Source organism: Macaca nemestrina, chromosome 1 (genome assembly GCF_043159975.1).
Source record: "Macaca nemestrina isolate mMacNem1 chromosome 1, mMacNem.hap1, whole genome shotgun sequence".
NCBI classification, from domain to species: Eukaryota; Metazoa; Chordata; class Mammalia; order Primates; family Cercopithecidae; genus Macaca; species Macaca nemestrina.
Window position 1 is genome coordinate 104,774,057 of NC_092125.1, and position 27,419 is coordinate 104,801,475.

Consider the following 27,419-nt stretch of genomic DNA (forward strand, 5'->3'; position numbering starts at 1 on the left):
TTGCCCCCTTCCTCCAAACTCTTACTTAGCTCTCCTAGCCTTTTCCACCCTCCTCCTTTCCCTCCTTCTTTCCTTCTCTCTGTCTCCCTTCACCTGCCGCGGTCCCTCTCTCCCCCCGTTTCTCCTGCCCCTATCTCTCCCAGTCCACCTTAACTCAAACTCCGCCCCAGGCCCCCATCCAGCCCTTTGCCGCTGCTCTGCCCGCCCCCTGCACGCCACCGCCCTGTCCGCCCATTGGCCTGAATACCCGCTCATCTCCAGTGGGTCTCGCCTTGCTTTCGTCCAGGGAGGGGGCGGAGCCGAGGGGCTGGCCTGGAACCTGGAGAGGAGGGGGGAGGGGGCAGTGTCCGCAGCGGCCAGGGAACCAAGCACCCCCTACAGGGGCTCCCTCTCCTCCAAGAGGGGCTTCTGCAGGGTCAGGACCTCAGGAGGGAAGGATATGAGAGGTTAGGGATAGGCTGGGTGGGAGTGAATTGGGGACTTAGGGTCTTGAGGGAGGGGGTCCCGTGAGGGGCTATAATCAGGTCAGGGACCTACAAGGGAGGGGGAGGGGGAGCCACCAGGCCTTCAGCTCCGGCCCCTACGCCCCACCCCCTCTCGGAGGGAGCCGGGGAGTTGAGCCTGCGGGCGCCCTGCGTCCCTCCCCACGCGTGACGGTGCCCCGCGGGGAGGGAAGGGCGCCCCGGGCAAGCAGCCTCTGTGCTGTCGCCAGTGCCCGCTGCGGCCTTGGCATTGTCGGAGGGGAGGGGCCCAGTCTGCGAAGGGGGAGGGGGCGCGCTCACGCTTTTGCTCCCCAACTCCATCCCGCGGGTTCCCTAAGTGGAGAAACTGAGTCTCCACCGAGGAGGGATATCTTGACATGGATTCGCTCAGAAACCCAGGTGGCGAGGGGTGCCTGGATGTTTTGGGATGTGTGGTATGTGTAGGTTTTGGGGAGGACCGGTATAAATACTTGGGAGCCCCCCAACTGAGAAAGGTAGCGGGTGAAGGATGTTTCCGACTGAGCCTGCGGAGCTACGTACCCCAAAGGGCCCCTCCCACTAGTGTCAAACGGAATCACATCAGGCTACCTAGGGCCAGGTTTGGCTCCCCCGCGACAAGCCAGGCCGAACCGGGTCGGACTCGCTTTCCCCTCCCAACCCCCCTCCGCAGGGGGCCTCCCTCCCTTTCCAGCAGGTGGCTCCTCGGGACACCAGCTCAACCTGTTGGACCACAATGGGCGGCGCCAGGGGGGCCCTGGCCCTCACCCGGGCTGACCCGGGATCCCCGCGCATGAGGGGCGGAGTCCAGGTCCCTCCCTCCCTCTTTCTCCCTCTCTCCCTCTCCGCGCCGGGCCGTGACTCAGCCTCGGGGCCGCTGCCCTGCGCCCCAGCCAGGGGCGGAAAGTGTGAGGCGCCCCTGAGGGCTCAGGCCAAACCAAACAGCCCCCCACCCCAGACATTATCTCACTGGAGAATTAGGGGGGCTATAGGAAGGAGGAGGTAGCTGCAGGCATGGGGCGCTCTGGCTCGAGTAATCCGCTCCGGGTTTTCCTAGCGTCCCTGACCCCCTTGGGTCCCGAGGCCGGTCACTGCTCCGGGTTTTCTTCTCAGCCCCGCCGGACAGATTCTGGTCCGGAGGGGCCGGGAGCCGGTGGGGTCCAGGCCGGGGTTTTCCCCGTCCTACTCCAGCCGTCCGGGTAGTGCAGGCCTGGCGAAGGGCTGTGCTAGGAGCTAGGCGGCAGTGCCACAAGTGAAATGGAGAGGGGGCTGCTTTGGGGAGGAAAGGGGATAGCCAAAGAAAGGGGGCGGGGGACAGGGGGTGGGAACGTGGCCCGGGAAGGGCAGGGCCAGGGCTTCCAGAGGCAATATCAGGGCGGGCTCCCTGGCACCAGCCTTTGGGTACAGAAACTCGGAAGGTGCCCAGTGCCTCAGGCTTGCCTCGCTCAACTTCCCCCCTGAGGGTCGCGTTCTACGTCTGGCTGAACATGACTGATCTTTCTGCGGCTAGATTGCCACTCCCCACCTCATTCCCAATAGTCCTGGAACCCTCAGTTAGTTCCTCAGTGACGCCCACCCTCCCATGTCTCTTTTTTTCTCCTGGTGCAAATAGCTCCCCTCCTTACTCAGAAATCGGAGTGGGGAACCCCTACTTGAAATTCCCTCTTACCCCAACCCCTAACCACGCCAAACGACCGAAACAGCGGCGGTAGAGAAACGCTGACTGGAGACCCCGCCCCCTCCCTTGAAGCCCCTGCTAGGCCCCAGGGGCCGGCCGCCCCCGCCCCGCCACCAGGCCCAGACTGGAACTGGGAGCTGGAGGGCAAGTGAGGGGCCTGCAGGGGCCGCCTGGGGATAGGGGAGCGTCCCAGATCCTCACGTTAAGACTTAAATTTTTAGGTGACCAGCTAGACCTTAATATTTGGGGAGAGTAGCACGAGTTGGAGAAATACTCAGAGAAGGAAGTGTTTACCCTAAGAGAGGGATGAAAGCCCCGAGTGGGAGGACTGAATACCTGGGGCTGGGGACAGCGACTCGGAGTGAGGGCCAGGTGCCCGGACTGACTGGGCCACGTGCGCCAAAGGGTAGAAGCATAGAAGTTAGATGCTTGCGGAACCTGAGGGAAAGAGGCCTTCAGGTGGCGAGACAGGCGAGGCTTTGCCTGGGCGGGGTCCTGCGTGAGTGGGTCTGGGGGACTGTTTCGGAATGTGGGGAACTGAGCTGCAAGCGGAGTGTCAGCCTGCGCCCGGCGCCCACCTCTTCCCCGCTGCTCCCCCCCATCCTCGACTGCCTCCGCTTCCCTCGAAAAACCCGCCGCCCAGGAAACCGCTGGGGGCGCTCAGACCGCAGACCCCCACGCCCCCCGCCCCCCAGCGCTCCCACCGCGACCGCCCAACCCACCTGAAGGGGCCGTGGCCGCCAGGGGTACCCCCCTCCTGCCGACTCCCCCCAACACCTGCGGGTGGCACTATTTATAACTCCGCGCCTATTCCGGGCCTCTGGGTTGGAGCCGGCTGCCGCGCAGCGCTAATCGCCGCCGGGATCTCTGCGCCCCCCAAAGCCGGGGGAGGTAAATTTAGCTTCAGGAAGCTCAGGGGAACATTTTCCAAAACTCCACGTCCCAGAGAAGGCGAGAGAACCCCTCTGCACTCAGCCTCTCTCCGATCAGCCACCAGGAGGCGCAGGTCCCCGGCTCCTCGAACCCAGCCAGCTAGGAGGTATGGTCGCTTCTTTGAAGCTGGGGTAGGCGAAAGGCTGAGGGCGAATGATGGAAAGGAACTGAGGCTGGAGAATGGCTAGAGGAACGGGTACGCTCCAAGGCTGGCGAACACCCTAGAGTCTGAGAGTAACTGAGAAAGTGGGTGGGGGAAAATAACTCACATGCAAGAGAGATGTAAATAGGATGTAAGTAAGAGCCTATGCCCATGCCGGGCGCGGTGGCTCTCGCCTGTAATCTCAGCACTTCGGGAGGCAGAGACGGGTGGAACACCTGAGGTCAGGAGTTGGAGACCAGCTTGACCAACATGGTGAAACCCCGTCTCTAGTAAAAATACAAAAATTAGCCAGTCGTGGTGGCACACGCCTGTAATCCGAGCTACTCGGGAGGCTGAAGCAGGAGAATTGCTTGAACCTGGGGGGGCGGAGGTCGCCATGAGCCAAGATCGCGCCATTGCACTCCAGTCTGGGCAACAAGAGCGAAACTCCGTCTCAGAAAACAAAACAAAACAAAAAAAGCCTATGCTCTTGGGGGTAGGCCTGCGCTCTGGCTCTGTCAGTGAAATGATTGCCACATCCCCCTTTCTGCCGGCCTGTTGGTGGTGTTGGGAAAACGTGGGACACCCCCACCCACCCACGCCTCCCCACCGCCAGATTATTGCTGTGATATCCAGTTTATTGCCTGCCGCTTCTCAGACCCTTGGGCCGTGATCCCTCTTCTCCACCTGTTTCTCGCATGCCAACGAGGGTCCTGTATCCGATGTAATCCGCTGGGAATCCTGGATATCAGGCTTCTCCTCTTGCTCTTGTACTTGGGGGTCACATCCGTCTGGTCCCTCTTGTCTCCATTCCTACTCCACCCATTCCCCCACCCCCTGTGACCATTAGAGGGCACCAGGGCACCAAGGGGTATGCGAGGTTTTAATGGCAAAGACCGCAATTACTTTTGCACCGACATAATATCTTGTACCCTGTCTCCTTCACCTCCCTCCCACCTCACTCCACTTGAGTTCCTGAGGGAGTAGTTTGGACACTCAAAACCTGAGTTGCCCTAGTTGGGGAGAGATACTTGTGGGGGAACAGCCACAGAGTGGGCAGCCATGGGCCAGGAAAGATCTCTTGGCCTGTGTGGATTAGGTGAAAGGGCTGAGGCTGACACCTCCAAATGGGCTGAGAACAGGGAGCTTAGGGCTGAGGTGGGAAGTGGCATGGAGTGGGTGCAGAGTGGGGTGGTAGTACCCTCCATGCTTTTGCTTGCATGGCCCTGCCTCCAGGCCACTTTGGCCACCATCTCCATGCAACAGCAGCTCAGAAGAGGAAGGCAGGCTCATTAGGAGAAGCAGTGAGTTGGTGATCTGAAAATCTGGGTTTGCTAAATGACTCCTTTACTGCAGTGTGCTGTGTATGTCCTTGGGTGAATCATTTCACCTCTTGGGCCTATTTCCTTCATGTTAACATGGGATAATTGCTGAAGTGGACTTCCGTGGCGCCCAAAGCACTCTGTATTGTGAAAAGGGCTCTCTGAATGGTATCTGAGGTTTCTGTTATTCTCCAGTCTTTACACTGTCCAAGCCCTCTTTCCCACTCACATTCTCCTTGGGCCACTGGCAGTCTCACTCCCCCTGCTGCTCTCTATCAGCCATCTCACCACAGGCCACAGCCCTGGACTCCGCCTTCCTCTACCCACCACTTCCCCAGTGGTCTCTGCCAGACTTCCCCTCCCCTGGCAAAGGCCCTTGAGCTCAGACCTCAGACTCCAGGATCCACCTCCAGGCACTGCCCCGCTTGGGGGGAGTGAGGCCTAAGAAAGGAAAAGAAGGCAGTAGGCCAGGGCCTGAGTCGGGGAAGGAAGGGCTGGAGCTGGCCAAATAGGGTACAGGCTCTGAGTGGGAAGAAGGAGCCCCAGATTCATGGGAAGGTAAATTCTGACTACTCCCATCACTGGGACCAGGTAAGAGCCTCTCAACGGACCAGCCAAGAGCACTAAGCTGCATTTTGTGGATGCCTAAAGAGATGCACTGAGGCTGGGCACGGTGGCTCATGCTTGTAATCCCAGCACACTGGGAGGCCAAGGTGGGAGGATCACTTGAATTCAGGAGTTCGAGACCAGCCTGGCCAACATGGTGAAACCCTGTCTGTACTAAAAATATCGAAATTGGCTGGGCATGGTGGCTCACACCTGTAATCCCAGCACTCTGGGAGGCCGAGGTGGGTAGATCAGGAGGTCAGGAGATCAAGACCATCCTAGCTAACACGGTGAAACCCCATCTCTACTAAAAATACAAAAAATTAGCCAGGCGTGGGGGCGGGCACCTGTAGTCCCAGCTACTCAGGAGGCTGAGGCAGGAGAATGGCGTGAACCTGGGAGGCGGAGCTTGCAGTGAGCTGAGATCGTGCCCCTGCACTCCAGCCTGGGTGACAGAGCGAGACTCCATCTCAAAAAAAAAAAAAAAAAAAAAATTGATATTAGCAGGACATGGTGGTGCACTCCTGTAATCCCAGCTACTCAGGAGGCTGACATAGGAAAATCACTTGAACCCGGAGACGGAGGTTGCAGTGAGCTGAGGTTGCACCGTTGAACTCCAGCCTGGGTGCCAGAGTAAGAATCTGTCTCAAAAAAAAAAAAAAAAGATGCACTGACCTGCCAGGGATAAGAAATAAGCTCAAGTTGGAGTACTGTAGAGACTAGGCTGCTGTAAAAAAGAATGGACAAGTTCTCCATGTGTTGATATGGGATCCTGAATCCTGTCCAAGGTTTATCAAAGGAAAAGAAGCAAAGTGCAGAACAATGTGGAGAGTATGTTAACTAACTAGGAAGAGTAATATATCCAGAATCCAGCCACCCCTCACTACTGCTTTTGCTATAAACCTGGTCTGAGACCACCAACGTGTCTGGCCTATATTGTGCCATTACCTCCTAATAGGTCACTCGTATTCTACCTTTGCTCCCCTGAAGTCTGTTCTCAACACAGCAGCCAGCTTGCGCCTTTTAAGTAAAAAAACTCATTTCATGCTCAACATCCTGCAATAGTTCCTCATTTCACTCAGCATAAAAGCTCAAATTCTTAGGCTCTCTATGACCCATTCCCAACACCAGCTCGATTTCCACTTTTTTTTTCCTATAGTGCCTATCATCTAATAACATATACATACTTTAAAAAATGTTTCTAGTTTGTCCTGTCCGCCCCCTAAAATGTAAGCTTCACAAGTACAAGGATCTGTTTTGTTCACTGCTGTATCCAAAGACCCACACTGATATAAGTATACACTGAAAAACTCAATATTTGTAGAATGAATGAAGATGCAGTCTATGCATAGACTGGAATGTTCTCCAAGAAACTGGTAACCATGGTTGCCTCCAGGGGCAGCACTAAGGGACTGGGGGATAGACCAGGAGACTTTTAACTATTAGAGTTCTTTTTTTTTTTTTTTTTTTTTTAAGACGAAGTCTTGCTCTGTCACCCAGGCTGGAGTGCACTGGTGCAATCTTGGCTCACTGCAACCTCCACCTCTCGGATTCAAGTCATTCTCCTGCCTCAGCCTCCCGGGTAGCTGGGACTACAGGCATGCGCCCTCACGTCTGGCTAATTTTTTTTTTTTTTTTTTTTTTTTTGGTATTTTTAGTAGAGATGGGGTTTCACCATGCTGGCCAGGCTGGTCTCAAACTCCTGACCTCAAGTGATCCACCCGCCTCAGCCTCCTCAAGTGCTGGGAGCCACCGCACCCAGCCCTGTCTTTTTTTTTTTGAGATGGAGTTTCACTCTTGTCCCCTAGGCTGGAGGGCAGTGGCATGATCTTGGCTCACTGCAACCTCTGCCTCCCGGGTTCAAGTGATTCTCCTGCCTCAGCCTCCCAAGTAGCTGGGATTACAGGCACTCACCACCTTGCCCAGATGATTATTTTTAGTAGAGATGCGGTTTCACCATGTTGGCCAGGCTGGTCTAGAACTCCTGACCTCAGGTGATCCGCCCGCCTCTGCTTCCCAAAGTGCTGGGATTACAGGTGTGAGCCATCGTACCCAGCCTGGCCTAAAGTTCTTTACTGTGGGCATATATCACCTTTACAAAAAGAACCTAGAAAAAAAAACAAAAAAAAACAAGAGTTAACTAACAAGAAGGCTGAGGAAGAGCTGGTCCCAGACAGGGAGGAAGAGGGCCCTATCTACCGTAATCTCCAGGCCAGTGCCCCAAGTGACAAAGGGCTGGGGGATGAAAACTGAGCCCTAAGAGGGGACAGAGAATGCTGGGTGGGGATCCCAGGGAAATACTGAGCAGTCCCATGGCTGGCTCTGAGGTGTGGGGGCTGTGGGTGGGCGCATCAGTAAGCATAAGCGCCCCATGAGCAGGATGACGCACGTGGCTGATGCGCCTCCACCACTGGAGCAACTCCTGGAAAATGCCAGCTGTGGCTACCAAGAGGAAGTCAAGAGCCAATTCTGCTCAATCTAGCTGCTTATGTCCTGATAGGGCTGTGCCATGATAAGCCTGGGGGACCCATGTTGCCACACAGGTGCCTTTCTCTTGTAGCTTTGTATGTGAGCTGGGAGCTCTTGTAGCTCATGCGGTTCCACTTCCTTCAGGAGCTGGGGACTAGCCTCAGCTTAGTGCTTTCCCCAAGATCCTCAGAAGCAGGAAGCTGCCTGGGCAGGTCTTCTATTTGGGAAAGGGCTGGGTCCTCTGGGTTTCCATACACCCTTGGCCTCACAGATGAAGACCCTACTCAAGCTGGGTCCCCTCCTTACCCACAGATTGAGAGGAACCTGGACTGTCTTCCACCCTCCCCACTCAGGAACCTGGCTTTCAATCTTGGTTCTATTCAGGACAAGCTCCTTCCCTCCCTGGTCTGCACCCTGGCTCTCAGACCCTTCTAGTGCTGACTTTTTCTGATTCCCCTTTAGACATTTAGAATCTTGGGCCTCAAAGCCTGTGGATTATATTTATAATTCAGTGATTCTCAGTTATCTTAGGAGACAGTCCATTCTTGGTACTATGAGAGTATAGTAAGATCAACCATCTGAGCTGGTGGGCCCACTGTGCCAAGCTTGGAGGAGTGCCAGGTCTTGCCACAATCTTACTGGGGTCCTAGCCAGATCAGTCCAAGCTCCTGCCCACCAGAGGTTCCCCAGAGGCAGGGGTTGGGAATGGAGGAGGCTCAGAGATGAGGCAGGTCCGCCAGATGACACAGCTCAAAGCAGGATCCACACTTCACTCTTTACTCATTGTTTATGGCCCATCTTTGGTCAAGCACAGCTGGCCCCAGGAGTCTTGATGGCAATTGGGCTGGGGGCTAAAGAAGAGAATGAGAAGCTGAGGCAAGCTCTGCCACAGAAGCTGCAGCTATGCCTCCTGTTTACTCTATCCTGCCCACCTGAGCGATGCCAGCCATGGTGCTGGTGGGGAGAGGAGGCAGTTCCCTGCCACCATTAATCCAGCAGTTCCTTGATACACCAGCAGCAGAGGAGGATGTAGGCGACTTCCTTCAGGGTCCGCTGGAAGCCCTCCCACCCTGTGCCCATCTTAATGACAGGCACCCGCAGCCCAGTGTCTTGAGGGGCCCCTCCGAGGAAGAAAGGTAGGGTTTGGGCTAGGGGCTGTGTCCGGGGCTGCATGTGGGCAGCAGTTCTGAGGAAGGGTGTGGGAGCTGCCTCTAGTGCCTTTTATCAACACTGTCCCCACCCCCTTCAGCCTCATGACTACAGAGACAAAGGATCCAGGGTTTAGCAAAGGGAAGGTTCTAGGCCTGGGAACAGGCTGAGTCAGCCCCTCTAGACAGGGATGGGAGGGTGGGGTTAGTGGGAGGGAAGGCCTGGCCACTCCATCTTTCATCCTCCACAGCTAGGCCAAGGCAGCTTCCCCTCTTCCAGCCAGGGTATTGCCCTGCCTGATTGCCCTTTTCCCAGTGGTTGGCACAACTCCTGCTTCTGCCCTCTGGTGGGCTCCTGCTGAGGCTGACATTGAGAACCATCAGTGAGAGCTCCTTTCCAGCCTGTTCTGCCCTGCCCCTTAAAGTAAGCACAGCCAGTCAGAGCTGGCAGCATTTGACCCAATTCTGCTTCTCCCATCCTCTGGAGCAGGAAGACACAGCTAGAGCAACAGGCACAGTGACAGGCATGGTTTATTGCCAGGTTATGCCCTAGAACAGTGTCCTTCCCTCCCTCCTAGGGTGGGAGGTCATGTGCGGGAGTTTCGCTCCTCTTCTTCGTTCTCCAGTAGGTAGGCTGGACGGTATGTGGGGTGTCCTCCTGGGCTCAGGCACTTCAAAGCCGGGTTCCGCACGGTATTCTCCCGACTCCCCAGTGATGTGTATCTGGAGCAGGGAGGGTAGAGGGCAAGTATGTGGTAGGGTGTGCAATCCTACTGGCCCTCCCTATTCCAGCACCCTAAAAACTCCCTTACCCATTCCCTTCCCCTAATACCCTTACCCTCGGTCATACAGGATACAGTATGGGACAAACAACTGACGCAGAAAGTCCCAGATGTCTCTGTAGGTCCAGTCCTGGGAGGTCAGAGTAATAGAATAGTCACAAATGCTCCCCTCTCCCACTTCTACCCCTGCTGTCCTGGGAAGGGGCCCATCGATGGCTCTTCTGCTCCCTTGGCCTCTGAAGGAGGGCTTGCTATCTGATTCTCTGGTATAGCTTGCTCTATGTATGCAAAGAGAAAGATAAGGACTTCATCTTCTCCACTCTCTGCTTTCCATTCCTGAACCACCCTCTACTGCAAGGGTGGAGCTCCAGGAGGACAGGCAGAGACCATGTCTGTCTATTTATTTTTTGAGACGGAGTTTTGCTCTGTCGCCCAGGCTGGGGTGCAGTGGCGCGATCTCGGCTCACTGCAACCTCTGCCTCCCGGGTTCATGCCATTCTCCTGCCTCAGCCTCCTGAGTAGCTGGGACTACAGGCGCCAGCCACCAGGCCCGGTTAATTTTTTGTATTTTTAGTAGAGACGGGGTTTCACCATGTTAGCCAGGATGGTCTCCATCTCCTGACTTCATGATCCGCCTGCCTCGGCCTCCCAAAGTGCTGGGATTACAGGCGTAAGCCACCATGCCCCGCCCGATTTTTTTTTTTTTTTAAGAGAAGGTCTTTTCTGTTGCCCAGGCTGGAGTGCACTGGCATGATCATGGCTCACTGCAGCCTTGACTTCCCTGGCTCAAGTGATCTTCCTGCCTCAGCCTGAGTAGCTGGGACTACAGGCATTGATCAGCCCACCTTGGCCTCCCAAAGTGCTGGAATTACAGGTGTGAGCCACTATGCCTGGCCAGAACTTTCTGTGGTGATGGAAATGTTCTATATCTCTACTGTCTAATATGGTGGTCATTTGAAATGTGGCTAGTACAAATACTAAAGTACTGTATTTTTTTTTGGACGGAGTCTCACTCTGTTGCCTAGGCTAGAGTATAGTGGTGCCATCTAGGCTCACTGCAATCTCTGCCTCCCAGGCTCAAGTGATTCTCCTACCTCAGCCTCCTAAGTAGCTGGGATTACAGGTGCCTGCCACCATGTCCCGCTAATTTTTGTATTTTTAGTAGAGACGGGGTTTCATCATCTTGGTCAGGCTGGTCTCGATCTCCTGACCTCAGGCGATCCACCTGCCTCAGCCTCCCAAAGTGCAGGGATTACAGGTGTGAGCCACTATGCCCAGCCTGCATTTTTTTTTTTTTTTTTTTTGAGATAGAGAGTCTTGCTCTGTTGCCCAGGCTGGAGTGCAGTGGTGCGATCTCAGCTCACTGCAACCTCCGCCTCCTAGGTTCAAGCAATTCTCCTGCCTTAGCCTCCCGAGTAGCTAGGACTACAGGTGCATGCCACCATGCCTGGCTTTTTTTTTTTTTTTTTTTTTGAGACAGAGTCTTGCTCTGTTGCCCAGGCTGGAGTGCAGTGGTGCGACCTCAGCTCACTGCAAGCTCTGCCTCCCAGGTTCACGCCATTCTCCTGCCTCAGTCTCCTGAGTAGCTGGGACTACAGGTGCCCGCCACCACGCACAACTAACTTTTTCTATTTTTAGTAGAGATGGGGTTTCACCCTGTTAGTCAAGATGGTCTCGATCTCCTGACCTCGTGATCCACCTGCCTCGGCCTCCCAAAGTGCTGGGATTATATGTGTGAGCCACCGCACCTGGCCACGCCTGGCTAATTTTTTGTATTTTTAGTAGAGATGGGGTTTCACCATGTTGGCCAGGCTGTCTCGAACTCCTGGCCTCAAGTGATCCGCCCACCTTGGCCTCTCAAAGTGCTGAGATTACAGGCATAAGCCACGCGCCCAGCCAGAACTGAATTTTTAATTGTACTTAATTTGAAAAATTGAGGTATCCACATGCTGTCAAATTCATCCTTTTAAAGTATATAATTCAGTGGTTTTTAGTCATAAGTATTTCATTCTAATTAATTAAAATTTAAGTATAAATAAATAATTAGTGGCTATATTAGACAGCACAGGTCTAAGTCACTATTCTGTCCACAGTAGGAAGCACAATGCCTGCTACTGAATTTGGGCTCAATAAATATTGGTCAAAAGGATGAATGAACAGATAGCACTGCCTCACTTGGATGATGAGGCCCCTTCATCCAGGTTCCAGGCTCTAGCCTCCCCACTACTACAAGTGAGCTAGGGTGCAGTGACTGATGGGGCACGTGAGACTGAAGGCGATCAACCCTCTTCCCCATTACCAGCAGTGGGTTGATGCGCATGAACACAGGCCAGCCTGGGTCAGTGGGGCTGAAAGGGCAGAGGCTACAGGAGTAGGGGTCAGTCCGGCGGGTGCCCATCAGGACAGCCTCCAGCTGGGGGTGCCGTGCCTGCAGTTCACCCAGGGCCTGCTTCATGCTGCCCTCAGCTTCCAACATCTGCAGATTATACCTTAGGAAGAAACAGAAGTAGGGGTCGGGAGTGAGCTCTGTCAAGCTTCTCTTGGAGCCCAAACCTCCAGGCCCCTAGTACCTCTTGATAGTATCCTGTAGAAATTGTTCCAGCTCAGGGAAAGGGGAGATGCTGCGGATATACAGGATCTGGAGGGGGTTTGGAACATCAGGTAATTTCCTGCGGAGGGGGAAGAATCCACAGGCTTGCCAGCATGGACAGGGAAATGGCTCTCCTGAAACAGCTCACTGTTCTCTTTGGCCCCTGGAACAGACTCCCACCCCTTCTCCCTTTTCCTTGTCCTTTCCATCCATTAGACCCACTTCCTCTGGGAAGCCCACTCTGACCTTTCACCTCTCAAATCTAAACACGCATCCCTGGTTCAGGTATGTAAATCTCCCATCTCCCCAGTGGACTGTGACCTCCCTGTGGTCAGGGATAGTGGCCTGCACATCCATACACAAGGCCAGGCACATATCATATGCTCAATATGGTGGGAGAATGGAACTGAGAGGTCACCAAGACTATCTCCCCCTTGAACTCCACCTATACACTCCCTCTCCCCTTGCTTTCTGGGATGTGGAACTGGAGAAACAGATCAGGGGTCTTGTCTCCCAGGGGGCAGGCTCACCTCTGCACAGCTGCATGGAAGAGGTGCAGGAGGGCGGTGCAGTCTTTGCCCCCGTTGAAGCCCACACAGAGCTGGGTGAGGCTGTACTGAGCCAGGGCGGTCTCAATGGTCTGTAGGGCACCTGCCACCTTTTCCCCCAGAGAAGACCCTGCCAAGTAGGCAGGGAAGAGGGCATCAGATGGACACATATGGCTATCAAAGGGGAGTGAAGGCATGCTGCCCTTGCTTAAACCCTTCGATATCTTCCCAATTGTCTGAGGATAAAGTCCAAACTCCTTCATGCTGCTCACTAGGCCCTGCAGAGTTGGCCCCTGACCTGCCATCTGCCACCCAGCCACACCTCACGGTAGCCTCAGTGTCATTCCTCCGTAGCAGGGGGCGTGGGGTGTGGGCTTCCTTCCATTCCCCTAAACCCCATGCTGCTTCCTTGCAGGCCATCATTCATACTATTGGCTCTTGCCCACCTACTAGACCAAATCCTCCTTATCGCTCAGTTTATGTCACTTTGCCTTCTCTGACCCCAGATCAAGGCTGATCTCCCTGCTGTGGGAGATCACTCCCTTCATCACCCCATGCAGGATCACCTGTTTAATGTCCATCTTTCTTGTTAAAACACTCGTCCACAAGAGCAGGGCATACATTATTCTTTTGGGCTATATTCCCAACACCTAGCACAGTGCTGATGAAAGTAGGTACTCAATCAACGTTTATTGGAAGAATAATGAATTAACAGAAGCTATCTTCTGCCCTCCCTGGGATTTGCAGGAAGCACCCAACAGCCCCTGCATTACTGAGATCTGGGGTGGCACCAATGGCTTTGGGCATACTGCCCCTCCTCCATAAGGTCCCTACCTGATTCAGCGAGTTTGTATACAGCCTCACTGGCCTGCTCCACGGCGTTGGGCATGTAGGGGACCAGCGATCCCTGGGGCAAACGGGCAGTCAGGTAGGCCAGGCATTCCTCCAGGGGTCCTTCTTCCTCTGAGTCTAGAGTCAGCTTCACCTGATAGTAGTTGCTGCCCCAGTCAGGGTAGGAACCCAGGCCAAGCCTACGTCCAAAGTGGGCCTGGGCCTCAGCCAGAATGGGGGCAATGGAGGCTTCATCAGCAGCCACATACAGCTCCTTTGAGTGGAACTGAACAGCTGGGTTTTGGAACAGTCCCTTCAGCCCCTCCAGCACCCGCTGCAGCAGCTCTGGAATGCCTGGGAAGAGGTAGACATTTCGGACGGAGACCAGTGGGAATCTGAAGGGATGACCAGTGCGAGGATCTGTGCCGTAATGCAGGCGGGCAGAGGAGGGCACCAATGACAGCTTCTCCCAGCCTTCCCCTCCTAGGGCTTTGGTGGCTGCTTCCAGCTCAGGGTGTGGCTTCAGCTCATCCCCAAAGGCCCGTGCCACTGCCTCAAAGGTCACATCATCATGAGTGGGGCCGATGCCCCCTGCTGTGAGGACATGGGTGAAGCGGTTGGAGAAAGAGGTGACCTCAGCTGCAATGGTGGCTACCTCATCAGGTACAACTGAGACTCGGCAAACCTGGACCCCTAGGGAGCGCAGTGTCCGGCACAGAAAGAAGGTGTTGGTGTCCTGAGTGTGTCCCTGGGGGTTGAAGGGGAGGATGAGGCCGTCAGTACTGTAGGGATGAAGGGCAGGGGGTTGGAGATGATGGCTGCATCCACCTGATGATGCAGTGCTCTGCTCTTTGAAGGACACCACCTCAGGCTGCTGAGGGGCCTGGACTGGACACAAGAGTGGGAAAATCCATTTGTTTGTTTTTAAAGCTGGGTCTCTGTCACCCAGGCTGGAGTATAGTGGCTCAATCACAACTCACTGCAGCCTCAACCTCCTGGGCTCAAGGGCCACCTCAGCCTTCCGAGTAGCTGAGACTACAGGTGCGTGCCACCACGCTCAGCTCATTTTAATTTTTTTTTGTGGAAATGGGGTCTTGCCATGTTGCCCAGGCTGGTGTTGAATTCTTGGTCTCAAGTGATCCTCCCGCCTCAGCCTCCCAAAGTGCTGGAATTACAGGTGGGAGCCACCACGCCTGGCCTGCTTTCTTCTTTCTGTCCCCACTGCCACCAAGCAGGTCCTTAGCACCTTTCACCTGGACAATGGCAACAGCTTCCTGGCCAGGCTTCCAGCCTCCAGCCACAGTGCTCTGCTCTGTCTCCTCAGTAACCTTTATTAATGCGTCACTGTGATTGCATCACTCTTGGACTTAAAAGCCATTTGTTGTTTCCAAATGTATACAGAATAAAGTTCAAATTCCTTTGCAGAGTATTTGGGGCTGTCTGTGGCGTACACCCTATCTTCTTTTCCAGCCCCATCTCCCTCTAATTGTCTACAATGGGTTTAGTGGTTAAGGGTTTGTGTTCTGATGGCCGGGCGTGATGGCTCATGCCTGTAATTCCAGACCTTTGGGAGGCTAAGCGGGGTGGCTTGCTTGAGCTCAGAAGTTCAAGACCAACTGGCACAATATGGTAAAACCCCATCTCTACAAAGAAATATAAAAACTAGCCGGGCGTGGTGGCACATGCCTGTAGTCCCAGCTACTTGGGAGGCTGAAGTGGGTGGACTGCTTGAGCCCGGAAGGCAGAGACTGCAGTGAGCCGAGATCGTGCCACTGTACTCCAGCCTGGGTGACAGGGACCCTGTCACCAAAGAAAAAAAAAGAGTTTGTGTTTTGGAGTAAGAGATTATCAGGCATTAGGCTGGAATCCCATCTCTACAACTTCCTAGGTATGTAACCCTGGGCCGGTTTCTCAACCTCTCTGACCCTCAGTTTAATCATTAATTGGGCTTTTTTGCTGACCAGGTGTGGTGGCTCATGCCTGTAATCCCAGCATTTTGGGAGGCTGAGGTGGGAGGACTGCTTGAGCCTAGGAGTTCGAGACCAGCCTGGGCAACATGGTGAAACCCTGTCTCTACACAAAAATACAAAAAATTAGCTCTAGCCTGGGTGACAGTGAGATTTTGTCTCAAAAAAAAAAAAAAAAAAAAAAAAAGGCTGGGCAAGATGGCTTATGCCTGTAAACCCATCACTTTGGGAGGCTGAGGTGGGAGAATTGCTTGAGGCTGGGCTGTTTAACATTGTGAGAACCCCGTTTATAAAACAAACACACACAGAAAAATAAAATTTTAAAAAAGAAAAAAGTGCCAACTTCGTAGGGTTGTTGTGAAGATTAGTAAAATCACATATATGTGATGTATAGCACACTGCCAGGCTCTAGTAGGCACTTAAAATATAAGGGTCATCACCCTGGCCAAAATAGTGAAATCCCGTCTCTACTAAAAATACAAAAATTAGACAGGCGTGGTGGCAGATGCCTGTAATCTCAGCTACTTGGGAGGCTGAGGTGAGAGAACTGCTTGAACCTAGGAGGCAGAGGTTGCAGTGAGCAACCATTTGCACTCCAGCCTCAGCAACAGGAGCGAAACTCTGTCTCACACACATACACACACATACAAAAATAAAAATAGGGGGTCAGGGCTGGGTGCGGTGGCTCATGCCTGTAATCCCAACATTTTGGGAGGCTGAGGTGGGTGGATCACTTGAGGTCAGGAGTTCAAGACCAGCCATGGCGAAACCCTGTCCATCCCTACCAAAAATTAAAAAAAAAAAAAAAAAAAAGGGGTCTATTAAGGCTGAGTACAGTAGCTCATGCCTGTCATCCCAACTACTCGGGTGGCTGAGGCATGAGAACTGCTTGAACACGAGAGGTAGAGGTGCAGTCAGCTGAGATTCCACCAATGCACTCCAGCCTGGGCAACAGAGTGAGACGCTATCTTAAAAAAAAAAAAAAAAAAAGACAAATTTACAAAGAATATTAAAAAAGATTACTATTAAAACTTGACATTTGGCCAAGCTCGGCGGTTCATGCCTATAATCCCAGCACTTTGGGAGGACGAGGTGTGGGAGGATCACTTGAGCCCAGGAGTTTGAGACCAGCCTGGGCAACACAGTGAGACCCTGTTTCTGCAAAAAAATAAAAATAAATTAGCCAGGTGTGGTAGCTAACACCTGTAGTCACAGCAACTTCAGAGGCTGAGGCAGGAGGACTGCTTGAGCCTGGAAATGGAGGCTTCAGTGAGCTGTGACTGTGCCACTGCATTCCAGCCTAGCTGACAGAGCAAAATCCTGTCTCAAAAATAAAAAAACCCTTGTCATCCTTGAGTCATTTCCAAAAAGGCTGAGTAAAACTCTTAAATATACAATACATACACCTGTACCTCCTCTACTCAAGGGGCTTCCTGTCATTGTTGTGTAGCCCCTCTGCCCTCTACCATACTGCTTGGTAAATTGCAATGACCTTTTTATTTTTATTTTTCTTCAATCAGCTCTCAGGTTGAAAAATTGTAGGGACTTTGCTACAAGTTTTTCAGTAGAGTAATTCAAAGAATGAGGGTTAATTTTCCTTCAGTATGCTGGATCCACTCCAGGATCCTACTGCAGCAAGGAGGCTCCCACCCTGTCTCATTTCCCTCCATGGAGGGATGTGCAGCAGGCCCTTAAGGACAAGAGAACGCGGCGCCCTCCCCCCTTTTCTGTCCCAGACACACCTTAAGGATCTCATCTCCAACAATGATGATGCCAGCCGTCACGCTGCGCCCCGGGGAAAGTTCAGAGGCCCTAGATGTCATGGTCCTGCCTTCTCTGCCCCTCTGCAAGGCCCTCCAGTAGCCACCCAGACCCCCAAATAGGGGTCGCAAGCACAGGCGGCCCGCCAGGTCTACAGGGCACTGGGGGCCATAGCCTGGGAACAGGGGATCCTGGGTCGAGGGAACCTGGAGAAGCCAGAAAGGACAATGGGGGAGAGCAGGCGTGCACGTTCCTCCTTAGAGGAAGACCCTAGTCTTCTCTAACCAGATCCTTGACAAGCGACTCCTTTATTCCTGCCTCTTTAATAAACGTGTTCCCCAATCCCAACCCATGCCCTTTTTTTTTTTTTTTTTTTTTTTTGAGACGGAGTCTGGCTCTGTCGCCCAGGCTGGAGTGCAGTGGCCAGATCTCCGCTCACTGCAAGCTCCGCCTCCCGGGTTCGCGCAATTCTCCTGCCTCAGCCTCCCGAGCAGCTGGGACTACAGGCGCCCGCCACCTCGCCCGGCTTATTTTTTTTTTTTTTTTGTATTTTTAGTAGAGACGGGGTTTCACCGTGTTCGCCAGGATGGTCTCGATCTCCTGACCTCGTGATCCGCCCGTCTCGGCCTCCCAAAGTGCTGGGATTACAGGCTTGAGCCACCGTGCCCGGCCCCCATGCCCTTTTAAATGTCTTCTAAGCTTAACTCTAGTCTTAAAAACTCCTTCTCTCTTGAGAACCTACCGCTTTAAGTGTCTTCCGTTTGCTGAGCTGGTCTCCTCAAGTGTCTGCTCTATCTTGGACATCTGTATCCTTTTGAATGTCTCTTCGGGGCATCTGCCCCTTTAAATGTCTACGTTATCCTGGGCCTTGGCCCTTTTCAATGCATTCGCTCTCTCCACCCCGGACCAAAATCCCGTCTCTTTCTACTTCAGGCTTCTGCACCCTTTCTAGCCCTGAAATCCCTTGTCCCCACCAAGCTTCAGATTACTGAGGGCTCCTAGGTTCTCACCTGCCTGTTCTGCCCCTTCACCGGGTCTTTCCCTTGTTCCTTTCCTCATGTCCCGGGGCAGCTTCCGTACATAAAGTCCCGCCTTATTCACACTTAGCTGACATTGAGTGGTGATTTTGGCTGTCGCTTAGACTCTTCCAGGGTCCCATTGGTGTATTCAACTGTCGCTCTCAGGTTTTAGCCAGTGGGTGAGAGCAGGGCCTGATTGTTATAGGCGACAATCACTTGGCCACCCCTCGCCCGGAAATACGGGGGCCGGACCTTAGCCCACGGTCGGGGGCGGGACCTCAGGAGTTTAGGGCGCGAAAGGAGCAGTGGTTGGAGGTGATGTAAGGTCCTAGGGGTGTTTCTGGTGCTGGATTCAAATTATTGTTATGCATATGTTGCTTTGTTTTATATAATGGGTCAGTTAGCCATGGTTTAAGCTATTTTCATTCACTGTGACTCTAACACTAGGCTAAGGGCTTTTGGAGTGAGCAAGGATCTTACTTTGTAGCAGAAGTTGGAGGGACACGGAGAAAGATTATCACCATTGTCTGTCGGGTATGAAGACCCTGGAGTAGGTGAGCTTTTGGTGTGTGGAACCTTAACTTATCTCTAGTATAATAGACAAAACTAATTACTTAAACCTCTTTGACAAGAAAGAGTCCCAAAACCCTCTCTTCCTCCACCTTGCTCCAGATGGTGCTTAGTTCAAATGACACCTTTCCCAGTTACTGGTCTTGTAGGTGCAAACGAGGCAGCGAATAGGGAGTGCCTTACATGTTTACTCTGGATCCTCACATCATCCGAGCTTACCCCCATTTCAGTTGCCTTTGGCCCAAACGTGCATCTTAAACTTTTTTCCAGTAATAATCTGGGGATCTTCTCATATGCAGATTGATTCAGTAGGTTTGGGTGGGGCCTGAGATCTGCATTTAGCTATTTCCCATGTGATGGTGATCCCACTGCTCTGTGGACTACATTTTGAATGGTAAAGGCCTGAATTCATTCTTTTTGATTTTTGAGGCGGAGTCTCGCTCTGTCACCCAGGCTGGAGTGCAGTGGCGCGATCTCGGCTCACTGCAAGCTCCGCCTCCCGGGTTCATGCCATTTTCCTGCCTCAGCCTCCCGAGTAGCTGGGACTACAGGCGCCCGCCACCACGCACGGCTAATTTTGTGTGTGTGTGTGTGTGTGTGTGTGTGTATATATATATATATATATATATATATTTTTTTTTTTTTTTTAGTAGAGACGGGTTTTCAGCGTGATAGCCAGGATGATCTCGATCTCCTGATCTCGTGATCCACCCGCCTCGGCCGCCCAAAGTGCTGTAATTACAGGCGTGAGCCACCGCGCCCGGCCAAATTCATTCTTTGTAGGACTGCTAAACCACACCTTGTCCCAGCACTTTGGGAGGCCGAGGCGGGCAGATCACCTGAGGTCAGGAGTTGGAGACCAGCCTGACCAACATGGAGAAACCCCGTCTCTACTAAAAACACAAAAAATTAGCCGCGCGCGGTGGCGGGCGCCTGTAGTCCCAGCTACTCGGGAGGCTGAGGCAGAAGAATGGTGTGAACCTGGGAGGCGGAGCTTTCAGTAAGCCGAGATTGTGTCACTGCAGTCCAGCCTGGGCGACAGCGAGACTCCATCAAAAAGAAAAAAAAAAAACCCTGTGAGATACATATCATGCTAATTTTACAGACGAGGAACAGCCTCAAAAAGGTGAAGGTTTGCCACACAACCGCAAAACACTGTGGATGGTAGATTCAGGTGATCAGACGTCTATACCATTCTTTCAAGTAATAAGCTCCCCCCCCCTTTTTTTTTTTTTGAATCAGTCTCTGTTGCTCAGGCTGGAGTGCAGTGACACAAGCACCGTTCACTGCAGCCTTGACCTCCTGGGCTCAAGAGATCCTCCCATCTCAGACTCCAGAGTAGCTGGCCCACAGGGGCGCCCCACCATGCCTGGCTAATTTTTGTATTTTTAGTAGAGACGGGGTTTGGTCATGTTGCATAGGCTGGTCTTGAACTCCTGGGCTCAAGTGATTCCCTGCCTTGGCCTCTCAAAGTGTTGGGATTACAGGTGTGAGTCCCCGTACTTGGCCCTCATTTCTTTCAATTATAAAAAGTCAGCTCTTTGAAAAAAAAAAGGGGCAAAACAGGAATTCCACTTGCCTAGTAAACCACATGTTCCAATATCTTTATTAGTAATACAGGTGATATTTGATCCCCTCCCAAAACAGAATACCAAGTCTGTTCCAGTATTTTCCCAGTGGATTCTCAAGCTTAAGTAAGTGTACATCAGAATCAGTCGGAGAGCTTGTGTTAAAACATTGCCCCGGTGCCCAACCCTGGGTTTAGGATTCACTAGGTCTAGGTTGGAGCCCAATAATTTGCATTTCTAATGAGTTTTCCCGATGTTGATGCCTGCTATTTTAGGAATAAGTGGATGGAAGACAGAAAAAATGGGGGAGATTAATATCCTTACTTAGTACTAGTACTACTACTTTGTTAGACTAAAGGGGAAGTTATTATTCTGTGGAATGCTTTTTTTAATTGAGACAGCTTCTGTCGCCCAGGCTGAGTGCAGTGGCGTGATTTTGGCTTACTGCCACCTCTGCCTCTCGGGTTCAAGCGATCCTCTCGCCTCAGTCTCCTGAGTAGCAGGGATTACAGGCACACACCACGCCCGGCTAATTTATTTTTATTTTTCTTGAAGACAGAGTTTCACTCTTGTTGCCCAGGCTGAAGCGCAATGGCGTGATCTTGGCTTACTACAACCTCTGCCTCCCAGGTTCAAGTGATTCTCCTAACTCAGCCTCCAGAGTAGCTGGGATTACAGGCATGTGCCACCACGCCCGGCTAATTTTGTAGTTTTAGTAGAGATGGGGTTTCACCATGTTGGCCAGGCTGGTTTCAAACTCCTGACCTCAAGTGATCTGCCCTCCTTAGCTTCCCAAAGTGTTGAGATTACAGGCATGAGCCACCACGCCCGGCCTGGAATGTTTTCTTAAACAGCTACATTTTGCACCTGTTTTCTAAAAGCTTCCTTCTTTACCTACCTGCATAAGATGCCTGAAATCTTTGCCCCCAGTCCACACTCCAGACCAATTAAGAATCCTTAAGAATGACTCAAGCAGGCATCAGTACTTGTAAAGCTCCCCAGGTGATTCCAATGCCCAACCAAAGTTAAGAACAGCTGAAAACCTCCCCCAACCGAGGGGCACAGTGAATAGGTCATAGGTGTGCCTATTATTCCTATTAGGAATTGGGACACACAAGCATCCTTTTACCCGTGTGTGCCATTCAAATATTGGGACTATGTTAAAGGCAGCACCCCGACTGTAGGAAGCAGTTCATTTGTTTGGATGAGATGAAGTTGTCCCTATATAACCTCTACCTCGGGCCAGTAGTTAGAGTGAAATATGTTTCAGTAGATGTTTGACAGCAAGTCTGCTTAAAGTAGATTAAAAACGAGTTATCTGAATGTTAAAATAAACCTCATTATCAGCAAAGAGCTGAGCTTCATTATCAAACTGAAGGGCATGTAATTAGAACCATGATATTGATGATGCTCACCCTGAGTGAGGGGAAAAAACCCTTACAATTACAGCATTAGATTATAAAAACTTCCTCTTTAATCAAGGCTTTTAACATGAACAGATTTCTTGAATAAAATGGAAAGTTTCCAGTACACTGAAACATAAATCCACAAGTCACCATACATACAACACCCGGCAGGAAAAAAACAAAAACAGCAAGTTTACATGATCTCTGTTAACAGCCATGGTCTCAAACTCAGATGCTTCCTCCATCTGCCAAGTGTGTTCTGGATACAGAGCACATCGTGGCTTCTGGGGTCACACTCAGCTGAGGCTGTGGGTCCACAGAGCACTCATCTGGCTAGACTATGGTGGTGGTGGCTCTACTCAAGAAGCAAAGCAGTTACCAGCACATTCAAACAGTGTATTGAACATCTTTTAAATATCAAAGTGAGAAACAAGAAGGCAACATAATAATATTATCAGAAAGATGTTAGGAAGTAAGGACAGCTGTGTAAAGCTTGAGGCTGAAAAGTAGCTTGCCAGCTTCATTTCTTTGGCTTCTTGGGTAGTGGGCGCCGGAACAGCAAGATGTGAGGTTCTGAAAGAGTGAGCGAAATCTAAGAGACAAGCGCACACCATTCTATGTACAACCTATAGTGTATTCCACTACCATCTCCCCAGCTATCACCCACTCAGATCTTTATAACTAAATAAAGACTTAAGCATATGGCCTTGAGAAGCAGACCCAGAAGTCTGGACTGTCTGCCAAGTACAGAATTGTTAATATCAGTTCTTTTGCTATGTTTATACAGCCCCAGGGTGTCCTTTATTAAGTTTTGCCTGGCAGCTGGGTGTCTGGTGCCTTATCAATAAATATACTTTCCTTTGCTTATTTGGAATACATCCAAGAATGTTTTCTGATGGAGAATGAGGCAGGGACTATGACCAGGCTATATGTGGCCTTAAAAAGAATACCCTCTGATTGAATGGAAGATTACAGGAGGTTTTTTAGTGACAGGTTGTCTCTGAACTTCCCAGATATTTTAATCTTATTTTTGGTCACTAGTTTTTTTTTTTTTTAAATCCCCCATGACTAGAGGGGGAAGAAACCAGTAAACTATTTCCTATCTCCCTATTTGGGTTATACAATCTTATTCCTTCATTCTCTCAGTGTAGCAGTTCTATATGGTTGTTTTTAGCCAGTGCACTGACCTGGTTCATGGATCATATAATGGACCCATCCCTGACTCTGCTGAACGCCAAGATTCCTCCATTCAGATTCAGACATCAAATGAGTTTTAGGGACCAGCTTGGCTATGTCCTTGGGCAGCATGACATGTCTGTAACAGAAACGGAGAAGTGAGGAATTTGTTAGTACCAGATATAGTCTCAGACAACTGCCTGTTTACAAGGCCAAGAAAGGAAAGAAAAACTAGTTTCTGATGTCAGAGTTTATATAATTTTATTGTGGGGTAGCAGCAGCTAGAAATACAGGCTATGTTATATAAATTCTGAGAGTGTATGAAAAATACAAATTAGTGAATAATTCCAGTGAATAAGCACTTAAGTTCCAGGCACATTTTCTCTGCCTTCATGGACCTTATAGTCTTCTAGTTGATTGCCTACAATATAATGGGAGCCCCACGGAGCACACAGTGTTAATAATTAGAAGGAAGGAAGAGAAGTTATTCTGTGGAGAGGAAACGCCTTTTATGGAGTACTGTGTGGACAAGTCATCACAAAGGATGAAATGAAATATCCTTTAAAATCTAAGCCAGGCATGGTGGCACATACCTATAGTCCCAGCTACTCGGGAGGCTGAGGCAGGAGAGTAATTTGAACCCAGGAGTTTGACAAAGATACAGTATGAAGTTTGAAATCTTTGATTAAAATACAGAATAGGCCAGGGGCAGTGGCTCATGCCTGTAATCCCAGCATTTTGGGAGGCTGAGGTGGGTGGATCACTTGAGGTCAGGAGTTTGAGACCAGCCTGACCAACAACGTGAAACCCCATCTCTACTAAAAATACAAAAAAAGAGCCGGGTGTGGTGGCATGTACCTGTAATCCCAGCTATTTGGGAGGCTGAGGCAGGAGAGAATCCCTTGAGTCCAGGAGGCGGAGGTTGTAGTGAGCTGAGATCTGGGCAATAGAGTGAGATTCCGTCTCAAAAAAAAGAGAAAAAAAAAAAAAGACAAAAGGGCTGCAGTGCACAATGGTTGTGCCTGTGAATAGCCACCGTACTCCAGTCTGGGCAATAAAGCAAGACCTTGTCTCTTCCACACACACAAAAAAAAAATCTATCCTGAATCTTATCTTCCTAATTCTGGAGGGATGTACCTTGAGACTTTTTTTGGGAAATTCCGTGCTTTTCTAACCAAGGATAAGTCTCCCTTCATGGCAAAGAAATTATTACCCTGATGTGACTCAAACTAATCCAGATAGTCTTCATCATGCTCAGTGAAAATGTACTAAGTTCTCTCTCTGTGCTAGTAACAGTGGTTCCCCCCCCATTCTCCTAAAAGAAAAAATTCTAGTCCAAATATATGAAAACAGCTCACATCCTAACACCACCCTGGCACAAAATTTGGCTTCAATACATAGACCAAAAAACCCCTCTTAAACCAAAATGCCATTGCCAAGTTAAAAGTTTCATCTTCTAGGGGATGAAATGGTGATTCCTTCCCAGCTCTGCAAATCTCTTATAAGCACATACAGTTTTAAGTTAGTTTAGTTCAGATGTAGAGGAAAACAGCTGAGGAAAAGACAGTTAATTATATCAAAGAGGATCTGGAGTCGTCTTGGTATAAAGATGATTATATATGTGTCAATGCACATCGAGTTCTCTGAAGACCTAAAGCCCTGAACTAGGCTGGGTGAAGAGACAAGAAAAGCAAGTTTTCATTTTATGTTCTCCATCTGAGGAGACAAGATAACAAACCAGGAAGTGGTCTTAATTATCACAATGTAGATTAGCATAATGCCAACATTTTGGAGTCCTGTGTCTTCCCTTATTCCCAATCTAAATTATGCACTTGAAATTTATCAAACCCGAATGCTGTATCCAGTGCCAGGATTCCATCATCCCCACCCTTGGCAGATGGCTATCCAGTGTCTTCTAAACAATTTCAGTCAAGAGGTGCTTTCTCCCACATACCTTTTTCTTAGAGTCTCATCTCAGGCTCTGTCCTCTAGGAAGCTTTCCCCAACTTTCCCTCTTCCTTTTTTTTTCCTCTCAGCATTTTAAGTTTCATGTTCAAGGGTACGTGTGCAGGTTTGTTATATAGGGTAAACTCCTGACTCGGGGGTTTGGTGTACAGATTCTTTTATGACCCAGGTACTAAGCATAGTACCCGACAGTTTTTTTTTTCCTGAACCTCTCCCTCCTCCCACCCTTCTCCCTCAAGTAGGCCCCAACGTCTATTGTTCCCCTCTTTCTGTCCCAGTGTTCTCATCTCCGACATATAAATGAAAACACGCGTATTTAGTTTACTACTGGTTTCGTTTTCAATGGTGGTGAAAGAGTCATCACACTGAATTGGCCTTTAGGACACTCCCCCGCCCCCACACCAAGCCCAGGGAAGAAGACCGACCGAAAGAAGTCAGCCTCTAAGGCGGTGGCGGCGGGGGTTCTCGAAGGGTGGGGTGGCGGGGGGGTCCTGGAGTTAGCAAAAGTAGGGGACTGACTTTCTAGCCCCACCCCAACACCCGCGCACAGCTAGGAAGCCGCAGCCTTCGGGTCGCCAGTTCCCTCTCCTTATCAAGTCTCGTGTGCTCCCATCACACCCTGTAATGGCTCCTAGCAAAGGGTGTTATCACCTTTCTGGTGTCCGTCGGTATCACTCACAGTTTTAAGTTTGTGAACAGCAGAGACCATGTGTTATCCTTGCACTTTAGCAGAACACCTGAAACCTGTTAAGTATTCCGTAACCGTTTCCTTTGATAAAGGGCATCTATTAGACCCATATTAAGTATTTTCTCAATGCTCCTAGCCAGTTTTATTCCATTTCAGTCCCAAGCGGTCCCTTTCCTAACACAAGCCAGACAACCATGCCCCTTGTCTTTTTCACGAGTTAATAAGCAATATTCAACTCTCTCAGCGCTACTCTCGCATTAGGGACGCGAGGAAACTCCAAGCTCCGCTTTTGCTACGTTCTCCCACTGGATTCCACAGGATTACTGTAAAACTAACAGTTTCTACAAGGCAAGTTAAGTTTGCCCAATAAAGTTCAGAGAATGATCCAGAAACCCTCATGGGTGTGGGTGGTCAGTACTCTAACCACGCCCACCACTCCCTCCTCTCAACTGAGGGCAGACTCCAAATTCGCAACCACTTTATTGTTTTATGAGAGGCTCCCACCTCCGCGCATGCGCCTTACGCCTTCCACCAATATCACACCCTTGCCCGTTCACATCTCGTACGCATGCGCCAATTCTATCGCCTCAGTTCCTGTTACTAATTGCTTGTTTCCTCAGCGGTCAAAGCTCACGACCTCGCTGTTGCCCCCGCGCCAGCACTAACCGATACTCAAACTCCTCGTCGTCGTATTTGTCCGAATAGTAAATCTGTTTGTGCGACATGATCGCTCGGTTTGCTAGCCTTCAGCCCCGCGCCGCCAACCTCCAAGCAACTCCCAGCAGCACGCGCTCCCACCCACTTTGGCCTCGCTTTCAAACACGCCGCCCGCACTTCCTATTGGTCCGTTTGGCTCAAGGCGGGACAGCTGTACTTCCAAGCCTCCGATTGGCTTAGATTTACTTCTCTTGGGTCCTTATTGGAGGGCAGTTCTTACGTTTCTCAAGAACGAGCGTGGGTCGAAAGTAGGCGTCTTATTGGCCACCACTGCCTCTGTGCACGATTTCGCGCTGCCATTGGCTAACTCGGGAAAGTGGGAAGCGTGAAGGAGGGACCCTGAGGTAGAGGGTCAGGGGTTAGTGAGGCCGGAAGTGAGTGTAATAAAGTTTCTCCAGGGAGGCAGGGCCCGGGGAGAAAGTTGGAGCGGTAACCTAAGCTGGCAGTGGCGTGATCCGGAACCAAATCGGCCCGCGGTGCGGTGCGGAGACTCCATGAGGCCCTGGTGAGTCTTGACTTTTTTCTCCTTAGGTGACTCACTCTTCCACTCCGGAACCCCTCTCCCGGGACCCCACTTCCGGTCTTCATTTATAAGTCCCGCCCCTGAGACCCCTCTCCCCGGAAGTCCCACCTCCCAACCTCTGGGGGCTCCCCCGAACCCCGACTTGATTTTTATTTTTTGTCTCCGACCCCACCCTGTCGCCCAGTTTTCCTGGAAGTCCCACCCCCAGACACGTTCCAAGCCCTACTACGTGAAACCCTTGGTTACTCCTTCCATTCTCCGAAACTCCGCCTCCTAGCAACGATCCTCTGCTAACTCCTGTCAAAAAGCCTATCTCCCAAAAGGGCAAAACCCTGCTCCTCAAAGAACGATTCGAATTTGTTGGAGCCACGCCTCTTCGGGGCTCCGCCCCTCCGAAGCCACGCCCTGTTCGTAATCCGTGTCTGACTGTCCAGAAAGCCTCCCCGCATAGAAGTCTGAAGTTCGCGTCCTGGCGGACCACGCCCCCTTACGAGCTTTGTGGGACCTGGGTCATCAGCTGTAAAGCCTTGT

General features: G+C 51.2%; 3 protein-coding genes across 5 annotated transcripts; all 3 read right to left on the reverse strand.

Annotated features, from left to right (window-relative positions):
- Window positions 1-7,652: 7,652 nt before the first annotated feature.
- LENE (lens epithelial protein) lies at window positions 7,653-9,200 on the reverse strand. Its single transcript, XM_024798005.2, has one exon. It carries the CDS (start codon window positions 8,800-8,802, stop codon window positions 8,617-8,619), a length of 186 nt encoding a protein of 61 aa, XP_024653773.1. The 5' UTR covers window positions 8,803-9,200; the 3' UTR covers window positions 7,653-8,616.
- Window positions 9,201-9,290: 90 nt separating this feature from the next.
- Window positions 9,291-18,423, reverse strand: LOC105497986 (flavin adenine dinucleotide synthetase 1). Of its 3 annotated transcripts, none has more exons than XM_011769644.2 (8): window positions 18,267-18,423; window positions 17,238-17,462; window positions 13,532-14,276; window positions 12,680-12,827; window positions 12,130-12,228; window positions 11,859-12,048; window positions 9,616-9,689; window positions 9,291-9,500 (listed from the first exon to the last, which is right to left on the reverse strand). In XM_011769644.2, the coding sequence occupies exons 2-8, from the start codon at window positions 17,316-17,318 to the stop codon at window positions 9,365-9,367; spliced, it is 1,473 nt and encodes a 490-aa protein (XP_011767946.1). In that variant the 5' UTR covers window positions 17,319-17,462; window positions 18,267-18,423; the 3' UTR covers window positions 9,291-9,364. The 3 variants fall into 3 exon arrangements, with proteins under 3 accessions (XP_011767946.1, XP_011767945.1, XP_070940636.1); XM_011769643.3 differs by having other exon boundaries at window positions 17,999-18,416; XM_071084535.1 differs by lacking the exon at window positions 12,130-12,228 and having other exon boundaries at window positions 17,999-18,419.
- A 3,782-nt stretch (window positions 18,424-22,205) lies between these two features.
- Window positions 22,206-26,454, reverse strand: LOC105497985 (CDC28 protein kinase regulatory subunit 1B). Its single transcript, XM_011769642.2, has 3 exons — window positions 26,315-26,454; window positions 23,007-23,134; window positions 22,206-22,392 (listed from the first exon to the last, which is right to left on the reverse strand). The coding sequence occupies exons 1-3, from the start codon at window positions 26,371-26,373 to the stop codon at window positions 22,340-22,342; spliced, it is 240 nt and encodes a 79-aa protein (XP_011767944.1). The 5' UTR covers window positions 26,374-26,454; the 3' UTR covers window positions 22,206-22,339.
- Between the last annotated feature and the right edge of the window lie 965 nt (window positions 26,455-27,419).

Bases quoted from the DNA above. Each gene is read 5' to 3' on its own strand.
- LENE (XM_024798005.2), bottom strand. From the start codon at position 8,802: ATGCAGCCCCGGACACAGCCCCTAGCCCAAACCCTACCTTTCTTCCTC.
- LOC105497986 (XM_011769644.2), bottom strand. From the start codon at position 17,318: ATGACATCTAGGGCCTCTGAACTTTCCCCGGGGCGCAGCGTGACGGCT. The intron at 14,277-17,237 runs GTGTGTCTGGGA...TTCAACCCCCAG, and splicing joins TTGGAGATGAGATCCTTAAG to GGACACACTCAGGACACCAA. The intron at 12,229-12,679 runs GTGAGCCTGCCC...CCCCCTCCGCAG, and splicing joins TTCCATGCAGCTGTGCAGAG to GAAATTACCTGATGTTCCAA.
- LOC105497985 (XM_011769642.2), bottom strand. From the start codon at position 26,373: ATGTCGCACAAACAGATTTACTATTCGGACAAATACGACGACGAGGAG. The intron at 23,135-26,314 runs GTTAGTGCTGGC...TTTCTGTTACAG, and splicing joins GACGAGGAGTTTGAGTATCG to ACATGTCATGCTGCCCAAGG. The intron at 22,393-23,006 runs GTCAGTGCACTG...TCACTCTTTCAG, and splicing joins TTATATGATCCATGAACCAG to AACCTCACATCTTGCTGTTC.